Genomic DNA, 14,590 nt, shown 5'->3' with positions numbered 1-14,590 from the left:
TAATTATAATCATAATATGTCATTTTAGAGTTTGTCAAAAATAAATTGTTAAAATGTGGACTTCTTGTAAAATAATTTTGGAAGTGATTTTAAAATTTATGCCAAAATATAAACTACGTACAACGTGCGTGATGTGCACTTAGGCATATAGATCTGTCTCTTATGGTATTTGTTGTTTTGCTTGTGAAATAAATTTCATACTAATAAAAATTGTTAATTATTTCAAAGATTTTATTTTTCAAGAATATTTGAAATAATAAATACTCACAAACAAAATAATGACAATACAAATAATTATAAGCTTATAAAATAAAAGCATGAAAAAAAAAGTTAAAAACCAATAATATTTTGGTAGGATATGACTAAGACACGCTTAAGAGATTTGAATTTAAAACTCATTGGAAATAATGCATATTATAGCTCTAGAAAAAAAAAAATAAAGACTTTCTAAAAAAACTGAAGACACTCATTTGCTTGTATAATGACTTGGGAGATTCATTTGTGGATAGAATATGAAATATTTGAGCAATTATGATCATTTATCTAAACGTCTCCTATCAAAACTATTATCACCTTAACAAGCAAATATATGACTTATATAAATGTACGTGTATGGTGATGTTTATGTTATTCATGTCTTGTTACTTGTGAAGTAAATTTTCATAGTACAAATTAACTTAATTATTATATTTTTCTTAAACATTTGAAAGAAAATTTGTTCATGTTACAAAAAAAAAATGAATACAATGTAGCAAAAAATAAATAAATACAAAATTCTGGATGATATATCCAGCAACAAATTCAATACCAATTGGATCATGATTGAACGTCTACCAAAACACCTTGGCACTAATGTAACATTTATTATAAAAACACATTAAAAACTTATATAAACATGTCTAATGGTGTTTATATTTTTGTTATACTATTACATTTGAAGTAAATCTTCCTACGAGTAAAAAATATATATTTTATTAAATTAAATATAATAGTAACATAAAAAAGACCTTACCTCGCTTCATGAATTGATGCAAAATCTTTAATCTCTCTGCATGCAGGTAAAGCAACTCTATAGAGAAATATCGCTGATGGCATACATTTTTGTAATTAAAATCCCTTGTCTAAAATGAAGTACTAAGAGCAATACAATTGAAAACACCAGGCATTAAAATTACAACCATTAAAATCAACATGAAAATTTTTTCTCCATATTTGTACATTATAAAATAAAAAAAAAATTAAAAAAAAAGAGGTCCAATGTAACCTAGAATATTCACAAAAGCAATGATGAATGGAACTTCTAAAGTTGTTGTGTTGAGCTAACCATAATATGCAATTATTTATGCTCCAAAATGTATTTCATCCCCTTAGGCATTCATGTTGGGGCAGTTGTATAACATTGAATTTTTTACAAATTTCGTATTTTTGGGTCAACTGATGAAATTTTTGGTAAGGTTTGTTCCTCCCATTTATCAAAACGTCTTTTGTCAAAACCAATATTTTCACCTTAATAAGCAAATATAGGACTTACAGAAACATATGTATATGGTGATGTTTATGTTTCTCATGTCCTATTACTTGTGAAGTAAATTTTCACAATACAAATTAACTTAAATATCATAATCTTGATCTGCCTATTTCAAGCATTTTTTTTCTCTACTTCAACTTCAAAACCTAACATAGTAACATTGATAAGGATTTTCTCCCTCACTCCTCTCCATATGTTTATAATGTTTGTGAATCTATGATTGTGGTGTATATATTTTTTATTTTATTATTGTTAATTGAATTTGAATATGTGAATTTGTGATTGTGTTTTGGAGTCTGTATCTCCAATAATGTTAATTGTTTTTGCATATGAGACTATCAATTGTGTTTGGGAGTCTCTATGATTGTGATTGTGGTGTTTTTTTTCTTTAATTGTTTTTGCTGAGAGTACTAAAATGTAAGTATTTCGGTAAAGTTATATTATATAGATAATATAATAGAGAGATAGAGTAGAATCTCTAGAGATGGAAAATATATTATAGTGTTTATTGTTTGTTAGTAGTAAGGCAATAATAGGGAACAAGTGACAAACAAAGGGATAGAGGGCAATGATTCAGGAATAAAAATGATAAAGTTAGTGTTAGTAATGTGTAATAAATTAATGGCTTTGACATACAGTCTAAATATGATGATGTGTGAAATTAGCAGGCCATACACTCCAAACTTCAACGATGAATTGGCGACCTAAAAAAAAAACAATCAAAGGTGACCAGAGTGAACCGGCCAAAGACCCTCCGACGGTTAAGTCGGATTTCTCTCTAGGACTCAAGTATAATAAGTGGATGAATAGTAATGCATACCTTATTGATTTAATATGGAGACATGTGGACTTAGTAGGGAGAGTGGAGCGCATTTCGAGAAATTCACCCCAAGTCTCAGAATAATGGATCGTGGTAAAACTATTTTTGATTTGTAGAAAACACCTCAAAATCTACTCGATGTTTGTTGGTCGTCTATGCCCTCTTGTGGTGTAGACGACAAGTCTTCCTTAGACAAATTCTTTCCTTGGTGTTGAATGTTGTTCTCCTCTTTTCCTTTTGATGACCATCTTGGATGTGTTTTTTCTTGGACGATTCTTATGGACAAATCATACTTTTATAGATTACCCATTAGAATTCAATCATAGATGATTTCAAAATTTTAAAAGAGTGTCGAGTTTGCTTTTCTAGATGATTACATTGTAATGTATTAAGAAAACAATGTTATTTTGTGTTTTTTGTTTTTTGTCTTTGTTGGTAGATAATTACATTTTAATGTATTAAGAAATAATGATTTGCTTCTAAAAAACAATGATTTTATGTATTTATCTTGGTTGATAGTTTGTTAATACTATATGGATACTTATTTTGAGTTTTTTTTTTTTTTTTGTGCTTACACTAGGCCTCCCTGACTTGAACTCTTGGGTCCATCGATGTTAGTTAAGTAAAAAGTTATGCTACTATCAGAAACTTAGATAGCTTTATTCCTAGTAAATATTTGTCCTAAAGAATCTCAAGGACATATTTGCATTGTGATAATAATATTTCCTTCTTTGATCTAGCAACCCTTATGCACAATAAAAATTTCAGGTTCCTCAAGATTTTTAATCTAATTAACTTGAATAATATAATTTACTTATTAACATTAGCAATTGAGCATATATTTTTGAAAGAATTAAAAAATTAATTTTAATCATATTATAACTCCGAGTGAGCAAAGATTAAGTTAATCAATTAGCTCATGCATAAACTTAGCAATTAAAAAAATGAGCAAAGTCTTTTTTCTTTTTCTTTTTTGAGAAGAAAAAATGAACAAAGTCTAAATATGTATTATAGTTCTGTAACAAATTTTTTCTTGGCCTGTTATAATAATAAATGTGCGTACCCAAAATGTGGTTGTAGGGCTTGAACTTTATTTGGGCTCACAATTTATTTACTTTATGGGCTTTTGGATTTCCTACAATGGGTGGTCCTATGTTTGGCACCCCTGATAACCTTATCCCTTGTGTTCCCAGAATACTATCTTCCCTACTTTTACAGAATGATCACTCTCTTTCCTCAGTATTTTCTCTCTAAACTTGCCAACCCCCATCTCCAATTCCCATCTCTTATTTATAGCCTCCGCTTAGTGAAAGGATTATGATTGCTTTTATGGTGAGTGGGAGGAGTGGTCTAATACTATTACCCTTAAGTGGGCGTTTAGTTGGGAGTGGGAGAGGGTGAGAGTGGCATTGGAACTGGTTTCACCGCTGAATGGACTGCCCGGCGGCGATATCCCCTAGGCTTCATTGAGCTCACAGGGACCCGGCCTTTCGGGAAATCGCATTCTCCAAACAAGTAGGGTTTTACGTTCACAATTTACATCATAACTAGCTCTGAATTTGAGTTGGGTGCCGAGGACCATCCGGACAGTGTTCGTGGACCCGATATAGTGTGTGATCTCGTACATGGTATTTTTAGAACTCGAGGCCCAACGAGGATTGGGCCTTGTACACGTGGCCTCATTGTGTTGGGTTTTTTGAGTATTGGGCTTGCAAAAGAATAGTGTCCCGTACAATAAAGTTAATGGATAAATCTTAAATACATAATATTCAGTTTGTCTTGACTTAACCTGTTAGGACTAAAATTTAAGGAAGATTATTTTATGGTGGATGGGTCAAACTTGAGCTCAAAGTTTCAGGCTTTTGTTATCACAATGAAAGCCCAATGCAACAAAAGATGTCTATTCTCTTTTAGGCTCATAAAAGACTACTTTGTGGAAAATATAAGAATAGGCCGACAGTTGGGATCATTCCACTGTCCTTCCTCAAGTCCAATATTGGTTACACAAATTGTATTATAGACGAAAACTTGGGCTTCTAAAGTGACCATGTTAACTTTGATTAAAACCCTTTTAAATATACATTATTGTCAGTTTTTTTAAAAAAATTTCCTTCATACTATGTGTGTTAAAAATACTGAGAATTCTAAATTTAAAAAAAAAAAAAGTTAAAGTTTGATTTATCAATTTTTATGAATGTATTTTGGTTAGAGAAATTGTCTCTTATTTTATTGGCAATGTGACAAACAATGTACTCAAAATTTGATTATTTTAATAGATAAATAAAAATCAAACAATTCTATTAAATAAAAAAATGAGGTCAGCATCTTTTCTCATTATCCAGCGTCAGTTTTTGTGTTTATTATGGGATAATTGTGCCTAGAATAAGTTTATGGAAGATTATTATTCTACACATATCTGAGACATCAATACCAACAAAAAGTATGGCTTCTGATTTGATTCGAATTACCTAAAACAATGAAGATGACCATGTTCCATAAATTTTTTCTACTCAGGTAATTGTTGCTGATAACTACTTCACTGGATCAAAGGACAATCTTAAAAAATGGATTGGTCATCCAAGATTTGAGCTTATTCGTCATGGTACCTCCTTAAAATTTTAGTATCTTCCAATTGTATAACTCTAAGTCTTCCAATGGAAATTCTAAGATACTAGATTATTCCTTCTCTTGATACTTAGATCCATAGCAGCAATATGGGTTCAGTTCTTGTTTTTTAATGGTTATACACTTTCAGTTACTCCTAAAATACAATCTTGCTAGCATAAACTCATTTCTTTTGAGGTGTCACTGTAATCTGTATTTGACATCTCAGATCTAGTTTGTATATTGTCCTCTCTTTGACTAAAATATCAGGCTGTGCCATAATGAACCATTGCTGTCCTACGAATAAGTTGGCTAATATGTGTAGCATTTCTTCAACTTTTTATCCTGTTATTTCCAGTCATGTAGGGGTATTTTACTGTTAATTCAGTTGATTCACAGGGAGAAAATGCAAATCCCGTTATAGGATGAGTGCTAATCACCATAATCATTGTATTTCATTCTGAACTTATGTGCTTTGTTAGTTTTGCAACAGACTATTGTCCTGTTTCTTTCCCTTCGTGGGATTAATTTGGATGAATAAAAATTACACTTTTGCTTTTGATTTTTCTTATATAGATGTCACTGAGCAGTTGTTGGTCGAGGTTGATCAAAATTTTCATCTTGCTTGCCCTGCTTCCCTAATTTTCTACAAATACAATCCTGTGAAGGTGTGTATTATATATGTTTAATTGTTTTTTTAGACATATATTTGTGTGTATCATTAGTAATTTAACAAGTGTATGCTTCTTGTCTTTTTCTTGTCAAGGAAGTCCTGTATGTCCTTTTTGTTGAACATTTGATGCGGTCAACAACAATTCCTTGCTGCATTGTTTATCTCCTCCTGCAATGTCCTATCTTTTGAAGCTATTACTTTTTCATTTGAAAATGCCAGTGAGCTCCAGGCCTCCAGCTCAAAGCACCTCCTCCCCTTGTACGAGAGCAAGGTGGAGGTTGAGGACGTGTTCAATGCCTATTGTGTGTGTAACTTACCAATAAATTGATTACAATAAAAGCAATTGGATTTACATCCAAATGACCATTTACTTTACTATGAATAGATACGGTGATTTGAAACATCATCAACAATCCTTGGATACTGACATTCAAGCTTTACATCATTTACCTTGTTATATTATGGGATCTATGTTGATTAATGCCCATGTCTTATAATATTGGTTGTAGTAGAAGTACAAATTTTAGTTGGCGTTTTTGTAAGACAATTATTTTGGCCACATTGATGTAAGTAGGAAAATTCTGATAGCCATGGTACATGAAAACAGAGGCAGTTGGAGCATAATTTTTTCTTGAGCTAAATGTCCCTTATTGCTTTATCATCTTAAAGGTTTGATTTTTATTTTTTAATATAAAATCTTCAACCAAAATTTGTTCTAAACTTGTGAAGAACCACTGACTTTTCCTAAATAGTAGTTTTTATACTTTAACGGACAACAAAAACAAATGTGATTGGTACACTGAACATGCTGGGACTTGCCAAGCGAGTTGGAGCCAGGTTTGGGATTTGACAGTCTACTTATTACTTCGATTGGCATCATCAACTAGTTATATTCATTATATCGTTGAACAGGATTTTGCTTACATCAACTTCAGAGGTATATGGAGATCCTCTTGGGCATCCCCAGCCAGAGAGCTACCGGGGAAATGTGAACCCAATTGGTAGGTTTTCCTCGCCAATTAATCCTGTGATCCTTTGTATAATCTATAAGGTGGTTATTATTTATCTTATTACAAATTGTAACTAGAGATGTATCTTCATTGAAGAAAATAGAAAGATTTTCCTTATTGTCTAAATTTTCTTTAAAATAGCTTGTTGGAGCATTTTAATATTAAATAATTAGAATGAATAAATGTTATAACATAAATGTAAAGATATAAGAGTGAATGTAGAAGATGAGAAGTTAGTGAAAATGTTTAATCCCACGTTGAAAATGAGAGAGACTATTTTGTTCTTTTTAATTGTGGTGATTAATGGGCTAACATGAATTGTCTCAAATATTGGGTCAGATACGTGCGCAAGGGGGAGGTGAAGGGTGGAAAATAATGAGTCATTAACCCACTTAATGGACTATCCGTTTGGGCCTTTTCATTATTCAGAAACTCCTTATCTCACCATTAATTGTGTAACTCTAACCCATCAGGCAGATAGTGAACAGACCGAACTTCTTTCCTTGATCACTGTCACATCCAGAATAGCACAGAAATGAAAGACAATATACTTGTGAACTGCACAAAGTGATCTGTCGGCTGCCCATTGCTATTGTTTCAGCAAATATCTAATAAGTGCCATAATGTGGAAAAAACTAGCAGTATTGTACTAGCTATTTAGCAGATTTCTTTGCCATCTTAAACATATCATGATTGGACTAGATGTCTGCATCAATAAAGGATTTCATTGTTATTCTTCGGTGGTCTTCTATTAAACTGTTCTGTATGTATCAAGGCAGAATACGTTACTCATTACTTTTCTTTTCTTTTTTCTTTTTCTTTATATTTTTTAGTCTTTTTTCTGTATACAAATACTTGAGGATTTAGAAAACAAAACAAATTAACAAGAATATACAATCAGCTCAAAATACATTGTTATTGAATAATAGGAGTTCGGAGCTGCTATGATGAAGGAAAACGTATGGCTGAGACTTTGATGTTTGATTATCATAGGCAGCATGGGATAGGTAAATGTCTAGCTTTCCTTATTCCAAACAAATTCTTTTCTTGATTGTCCTTGGTAATGTTGATGCTGAGTTTTCCTTTTTTTTAAAATAATAATAATAATAATAATAATAATAATTAACTCCCTTTATCTTTTCCAACAGAAATTCGCTTTGCTAGAATCTTAACACATATAGGCCACGCATGAATATTGAAGATGGGCGTGTCGTCAGCAATTTCATAGCTCAAGCACTTTGGTAAGCCCTTTGTTTCATTTCTTTGCTGCCTTTCTATCTGACCATGATAGTGACATTAGTGTAATGCAGCAATGATACAGTTCTCTCATATTGAGGCCTTATAGAAGCCCAAATTAATGTGTTTGATGTGCATGCATGTCAGTAAATATGGAAGTCCAAAAGCTGTTTAGTAGTTACATTGTATTCTAAGCCAATGATCTAGCTCAAATGACACTTCCTTCTCCCATAAGAAGTGGAGGGTGAGGTTGTGGTTCAGAACCCACTGATGCGTGTATAACTTACCAATAGGAAATAAATCATAAATTTTAAAAACAAAACAAAATTTATATTGTATTATAAGAATTGGTCCATAATATCTTCCCTCGGTGAAATAGTTAAAGCCTTTGCCTCTTGACTCAGCTGCTGGTGTCATAACTGCTAATGTTTTCTCCCTGTTTCACATGCAGTGGTGAAACCTTGACAATCCAACTTCCTGGAACACAAACTCGCAGTTTCTGTTATGTTTCTGACATGGTATGCAACATTTCTAATTTTCTTTGTTCCTTGCTGCCATGTATGAATGTGTATCTAGTTATCATACTATAATTATTTGTTAAAATGCTTTAGGTCGATGGCCTCATTCGTCTGATGGAAGGAGAGAACACTGGGCCAATCAATATTGGAAACCCAGGTCATTTTAGAAAGTGTGATCATTTGTAGATGCATTAGTTCCATTGTAGTTGGTTTTTCATGCATTTCCTAACCTAGATTGTTCTTGTACAATTTCAGGTGAATTTACAATGCTTGAACTTGCAGAGACAGTGAAGGGGGTCAGTTTCTCTTTGCCCTTGTTTTTTACCGTATACAACTGTGATATTTAACAAAGTATGAACCAAAGTTTTGAAAATCAGCCCTTACTGCCTGAATCAACTGGTTTGTCAAACCAGAAATTCATTCATTTCTTGAGGCTTCAAAAACAGGCAGAATAAAAGTCTAGCCGAACCACGGGACTGGCAGTCAAACCATCTGACTTGCAAAATTATTTGCGAATTGAACTGTCAGACTCAGTTGAAATGGTGTCGTGGTTTTGGCTCCTTTTAGATTGGTGTTTGTCACTTTTTTATTTGGGGTGCCTTGAGGCCTGAGGCCCCTCCCCGGCCAAAGGATGATGTGCTTGGGGTGTCAATATTAGGAGGTTCTGTTGGGTTTGGGGAAAATGTCAGCCAGTCCTCTCCTTTGAAAATATTGTTACTTACAGTCAATCGCATATAATAAGGTGGATTAATTACAATTTTGATACTGGTTTGTTTGTTTGTTTATATTTTATTGTCTTCTATTTTTCTTATATAAGTTGTGAAAAATAGTTTGAAAATTGTTTAAATCTCTTTAGATAGGTTTTAGTCAATTTTGTTAGCTTTACACATTGATTCTATTTAATCTTATGTCAATTAATTGAATCTCTAGTTAAATTCAGTTGACGTCATAGCCTTTAACCTTTCTGTGAAGTAATTTGATTGCTGCTCCTGGTAAATTTGAATTCTTGGAATCTTGGAGATGTTCTTCTGATTATGAGACTATAAAAGAGTGCCACAGCCATCTCTAAGTCCAAATCTGGACTTTGTGCTTGCAGTAAATGGACCAAAATGAGTACCATAGTTGTGGTTCAAATCTATCTTTTATAGATTATTCTGAACCAGCAGTCCAATGGAAGTACTTTTCTAGCATAAAATTTATTCAATTTTGAATCAATATACATCTTGACCAAATATTGCCATTCAGAATGAAGGGATAGTGTAAATAAGATATGGTGATGTTATCTGCCACTTGCTCGACCATTCATTTACTGAGCTATTTTTAGAAATATTTATTATCAATGCTTGATCTGTTTGCTTTGCAGCTCATTAATCCTGAGGTGGAGATAAAGAAGGTGGAGAACACTCCCGATGATCCACGACAAAGGAAACCTGACATCACGAAGGCCAAAGAATTGCTGGGATGGGAGCCAAAAGTCAAGTTGAGGGATGGCCTTCCCCTCATGGAGGAAGTTTTCTGACAGAGGCTTGGTGTGGCCAAAAAGAACTGAATCTGTTGCCTGAAATATAGATGCAGGGAGAACTTTTGGCCGCGGGTTTGGCATCAAACGGGGTAGTGCATACACATAATCAGTTTTTTCTGTCGGCCTTTTGTACTTCCCTCTGCCTCTTTGCCATTCCATTGTGTTATAGTAGAAAATAAGTCATCGCGACTCGCGAGTGTTGTCTTTTCATTTTTTGCTATTTTTCTCCTTTTCTTAATTATACCGAGACATGTGGAAGCTCTTTAAACTTGGCATTTGCCAATCTTTTGTAGATGACATAATATTGTTCTTTGGTTGAGTCAATACCATTTGCTTCTTGTGATCCCAATTTTGCTGCTACATTGAATAATAAAGGCGTATTGCTGTTGGATTCGGCGATACTAGTTATGTTTACCTTTACTTATTCTTGGTTGCCTTGGTCTCTGATTAGTGATTACTATTTATTTTAATTTCTTGTACACACCATTTGGTTCAGCGGATAAGAAATTAAAAATGAGAAATTTGGACATTCACCCCATACTAGAAACTCTTTTACTTCAGTTGCCAACCAAAGTAGCTCTTTGACATATCTCTGTCAAGATTCTTCCTATGATGCTGGTATAAGAATGCTGTTGCCACAACCCACAAGAATGCTGTCAAAGAAATAAGATTGACCCTTAAAAAAGAGGAAAGTGCATTAAGAGTTTGGAATTAAGTTAAGATCATCCTTTGGTACGACTTGTCTCTTTTGCGATGTAACCAGAAGTAAAGAAGCCTCTAACCGGCATTTAATGAATGAAACTATCAATTCAAAGAAATTGCCTCGAAGAGCTTCGTGCTTTGGCTTAGAAGATGTTCTTAAGTTCCATCAAAGGTGCCATATTTAGATAGATTATTGCCACCACCGTGTCAAATTCACCATAAAGTTGCAACTTGCCTAGTAAAATTGTTACGTGTCAAATTAATAAAGTCAACACTTGATTTCTTCCAATTCCACGCAAAGATATGTTGGCAAGAAAAAGAACGAAAATCTTTGCTTCGGATGCCAGGAACATCAACTTTGCTACGGACACAATTTGTCTCACAACCTATTGACAAAACAATTTAGACGTGATAGACAGTAGCTTTCACATAAACCTACCAAACACATTTTTTTCTACCACTCACAATTGTTGTTTCAGCAAATTATAACAAAAAAGCTACAAGTTCTTCCACCTCTCCGACTACTAACCTCCCCAGAACCAGACAGCATTTATTTTACTACAGAAAATCCGGGGTTGTCTCCTACAAATCTCTTGGAAAAATTTTGAATACCACATTTAATGAAAAAACAATTCTTGCAAATTTGGTGAGATGTTACCTCCCCCAATTGATTTGCTAAATTAAGCTCGTCTATTTCACAAAAATCGGGTGGAAATATCTTGTTCTCTTAATGTAGACCATCTTTTTAGAGCCAAATGGATATTGGAAATATTAGTCCGAAGCAAGGTGGTGAAGGCCAACTAGTTATATACCGTAAGAATCCTATTAACAATATTAGGGCACTAGAGTTAGATACCCTTCCCAACTTCTGTTAGTTCCACACTGCATAACAAGAATGGAAGAATAATGCTCAAAAGAACCATTCCATCGAAAAAAATTTATAGTCCCCATATGAAGATATATAGGATGTCAATTGTATGGCTCTCACTTCTCAAACTCAAACCAGACAAATTAACACAAAATATAATTTTTCCAAAGGAGAATAGATATTGCACTTGACCCTAGCAAAAAGGCTAGGGGGAAAATCCATATGAAATTGCTATCACAATAAAACAAGCATCAAGCCATTCTTAAATTTGATCAATTCAAGTGCAAAAGGCCCTTGCCCAATCAATAAAAGTCTTCAATATTATTCATGTTGAAACATTTGCTGGTAATAAAAAAAATAGAGTATCCCGAACATCTCACTTCTGTTATTACACAATCATTGAAGCAAAAGCAGGAAAAACTCCCTTCTCAAAGTAGGGGTGCAAAGCTAGCATCTATGCTGTCATTCAGAAGTCACCTACAAAATCAGGATGAATATAAGTAATGAGACTCACCAATGCCATTATTCATAAGATTGTAAAAACAACAAGAAAACAAAAATTGTCCCATGCAAACATATATTAATCATATCTGACCAATATCACCAGATCAAATCATGTTATTGACAGAACTTTCCATGGAAAATAATAGGTGATCATATCTAACCCAAACTATATTTGCTACCACATCCCAAGGGAAGCTTTATGCCATTTGATACTTCACACTATTTATCACTCCTAATTTCAGATAATAGTTGAGTTAACCATGGCAGTGGTACGTCATCTAAAGTGAGTAATCTATCACAAAAGCTACAGATTGAAGTAAATTGATTAACACAGACCATCACCATATCAATTTCCAACTTTCAAGTTTAAGCCAAAACATATGTCATCTAAAGTAAATAACCTATCACAACAGGTATAGATTAAAGTAAATCAATCAACATAGGCCATCGCCATATCAATTTCCAACTTCAATATTAATCCAAAACATGCGATCATATGCAAGTCCTTCATCAAAAGACATGCCACATATACAAACAAAGAAGAGTACCAGGATATTTCAATGAAGAAAAACTAAAATAAGAATACATGAACATAAAATTAAAGGGACTTTACAGAAACCACTAGACCTAAAAAGTCTCATACGATGCATACAAATAAAAGTAGCAAACAGTTTTAATTCAATCATTTGAAGTCGTCTACACAATTCATATCTAAATATTTTCTTTAAATTAGAGCTGTATGCGTCTAATTATAGTACAAATGAAATGACGCAAGAAATATGTGGAAATAGATATGTCATGTTGTGTCCATGCCAAAAACTCAATTAGTATGAGGTTTGCAACTCATCGTTTTTGCTGGGGAGTGAGTGGAGTTTTCCATGATTGAACACGGTTGATCCATTGTTGGACTAAACCAAGCTAAATGATAGAGAGATTCATAAAAAGATGCACAAAAGTCGCCTCAACTAACTGAGTTTCTAAAGTCAAACAAATATACAAGAATGAATTGCTAACGAGGAGGAGGGAGGCCAAGTGTGTCTAGAAACCAGAACATCACCCTCCACCTTGCTCTTAAAGAGAAAGAGGTGTCATTTGAGCTAGAGCTCTTGTTTTAAAGTAAATAACGGAGCTGAAAAGGATGCTCTAATAGTGACAATATATCCAAGTGAGTGCCAATGGCTCCCATCAGTCACATGAGTGTGTCGCTCACTCTGTGTTACCCCAAGCACTATCAGAACATGTTATCCATATGCAGACTTCTAGTGCTGTGCTGCTTACTACAATCAGATACATTCAAAATGCAATAAGCACCACATTTACCAATTCATAACTCAACTCTGCGCCCGTTTGGTACAGCTTATTTTTGTAGCTTATTAAAAATGGGCTTATTGAACCCAAAAAAAAAAAAAGGGGCTTTTAAAAAGTGTGGTTTTTAGCGACTGAACAAAATGGGCACCAAGTCATCATCCTAACCAATTCAGTTCCAACAGTTCTACGAATTTATATGTACCAAAGGTCCAAATCTTTAATTAACATACAATCATCTCATCAATAAGCCACAATCAATCACTATATATAAATCTTAGGTCTAGATCAATGCAGAACTAGTAAATATCGCAGATTTGAGCTACTTAAATCTGCAACCAAACAATTAATATTTAATCGCAGATTTCAAATATGAGAGATTCCAATTTTAGGAGTCAATTTGAAATCTAGGGTTTCGTAGATTGGAGAGTAGTGTACCTCTTGTGCCTCTGAACGAAGGGTGACTTCTTGGCATCTTCCTCTGCAGGTCAAATTAATCGGACGGTTAAAAATCTGGAGCTTAAAAAAATGATAATGATAATAACTAGGGATTTTGAAATGGTAAAAAAAAAAAAAAAAAGATATATACCGGTGAGGCCGAGAGACATCTTGGTGATGATGGTTCCGGTAATGGCAAAGCCGACCAGGAAAGGCCAGTTGCGATTCCACTCGCGCTTGAAGAAAATAGGCCATGGATCGAATTTCGGCATTTCTCTCTTTTCTCTTTCGCTTTGTTTTTTCTCTCTCTTGCTTTCTCTCTGGAGTGGGTGGCTACTAGCTATTTGTAGTCCTTGATCGTAAGCAAGAAAAAAACCCACAGTTTTTCCGTAATGGCAAATTCGAGCTCTAGTTTTTTTTTTTGTCATTTTAGACCAAAGATTTTTATGAATTGTAACAATCTCATCCTTTTTTTTTTTTTTAGATATTTAAAAATGATTTTAAATTATAACAATCTCATCCTTTTATACCATTTACTAAGCGATTGTCACATCAATTTTTTACTTAAAATTCAATATAGTCTCATAGCGTGTGTGATGAGGCTCTCTTTTTCTTCTCTTTTTTTGGCCTAGTGTCATAATTTTTTATCCATTTCAATTTTTAATTAACATAACCCTCCCCCCTCCCCCACCCAAAAAAAAGCCTTAGAGCTATCATTTAGAGAGATTGAAATATTTAGATAAAAAATTTTAAAAAAATAAAAAAGAGAAAAGACTTGCTGCAAACTAAGTTATAGCTACTTCTGCAAAAATGTACACATATCAATGTCTCAAATAGACACCTATCCAAACTTATATCTAAA

The 14,590-nt window shown here is 33.5% G+C and overlaps 1 protein-coding gene and 1 pseudogene across 1 annotated transcript; one reads left to right on the top strand and one right to left on the bottom strand.

Moving 5' to 3' along the window:
- The first annotated feature begins 5,837 nt into the window (after positions 1 to 5,837).
- Positions 5,838 to 10,235, top strand: LOC142606081 (UDP-glucuronic acid decarboxylase 5-like; annotated as a pseudogene).
- Positions 10,236 to 11,640: 1,405 nt separating this feature from the next.
- Positions 11,641 to 14,127, bottom strand: LOC142606904 (ATP synthase small subunit 6, mitochondrial). Its single transcript, XM_075778271.1, has 3 exons — positions 13,880 to 14,127; positions 13,729 to 13,771; positions 11,641 to 11,958 (listed from the first exon to the last, which is right to left on the bottom strand). The coding sequence occupies exons 1-3, from the start codon at positions 13,998 to 14,000 to the stop codon at positions 11,955 to 11,957; spliced, it is 168 nt and encodes a 55-aa protein (XP_075634386.1). The 5' UTR covers positions 14,001 to 14,127; the 3' UTR covers positions 11,641 to 11,954.
- Between the last annotated feature and the right edge of the window lie 463 nt (positions 14,128 to 14,590).

Source organism: Castanea sativa, chromosome 8 (assembly GCF_040712315.1).
Source record: "Castanea sativa cultivar Marrone di Chiusa Pesio chromosome 8, ASM4071231v1".
Classification (NCBI taxonomy): domain Eukaryota; kingdom Viridiplantae; phylum Streptophyta; class Magnoliopsida; order Fagales; family Fagaceae; genus Castanea; species Castanea sativa.
Note: the sequence above shows the minus strand (reverse complement) of the source record. Positions and strands in the feature narration are given on the sequence as shown.

Coding starts and splice junctions, on each gene's coding strand:
- LOC142606904 (XM_075778271.1), bottom strand. CDS start 14,000: ATGCCGAAATTCGATCCATGGCCTATTTTCTTCAAGCGCGAGTGGAAT. Junction 13,772..13,879: donor GATGTCTCTCGGCCTCACCG/GTATATATCTTT, acceptor TTTGACCTGCAG/AGGAAGATGCCAAGAAGTCA.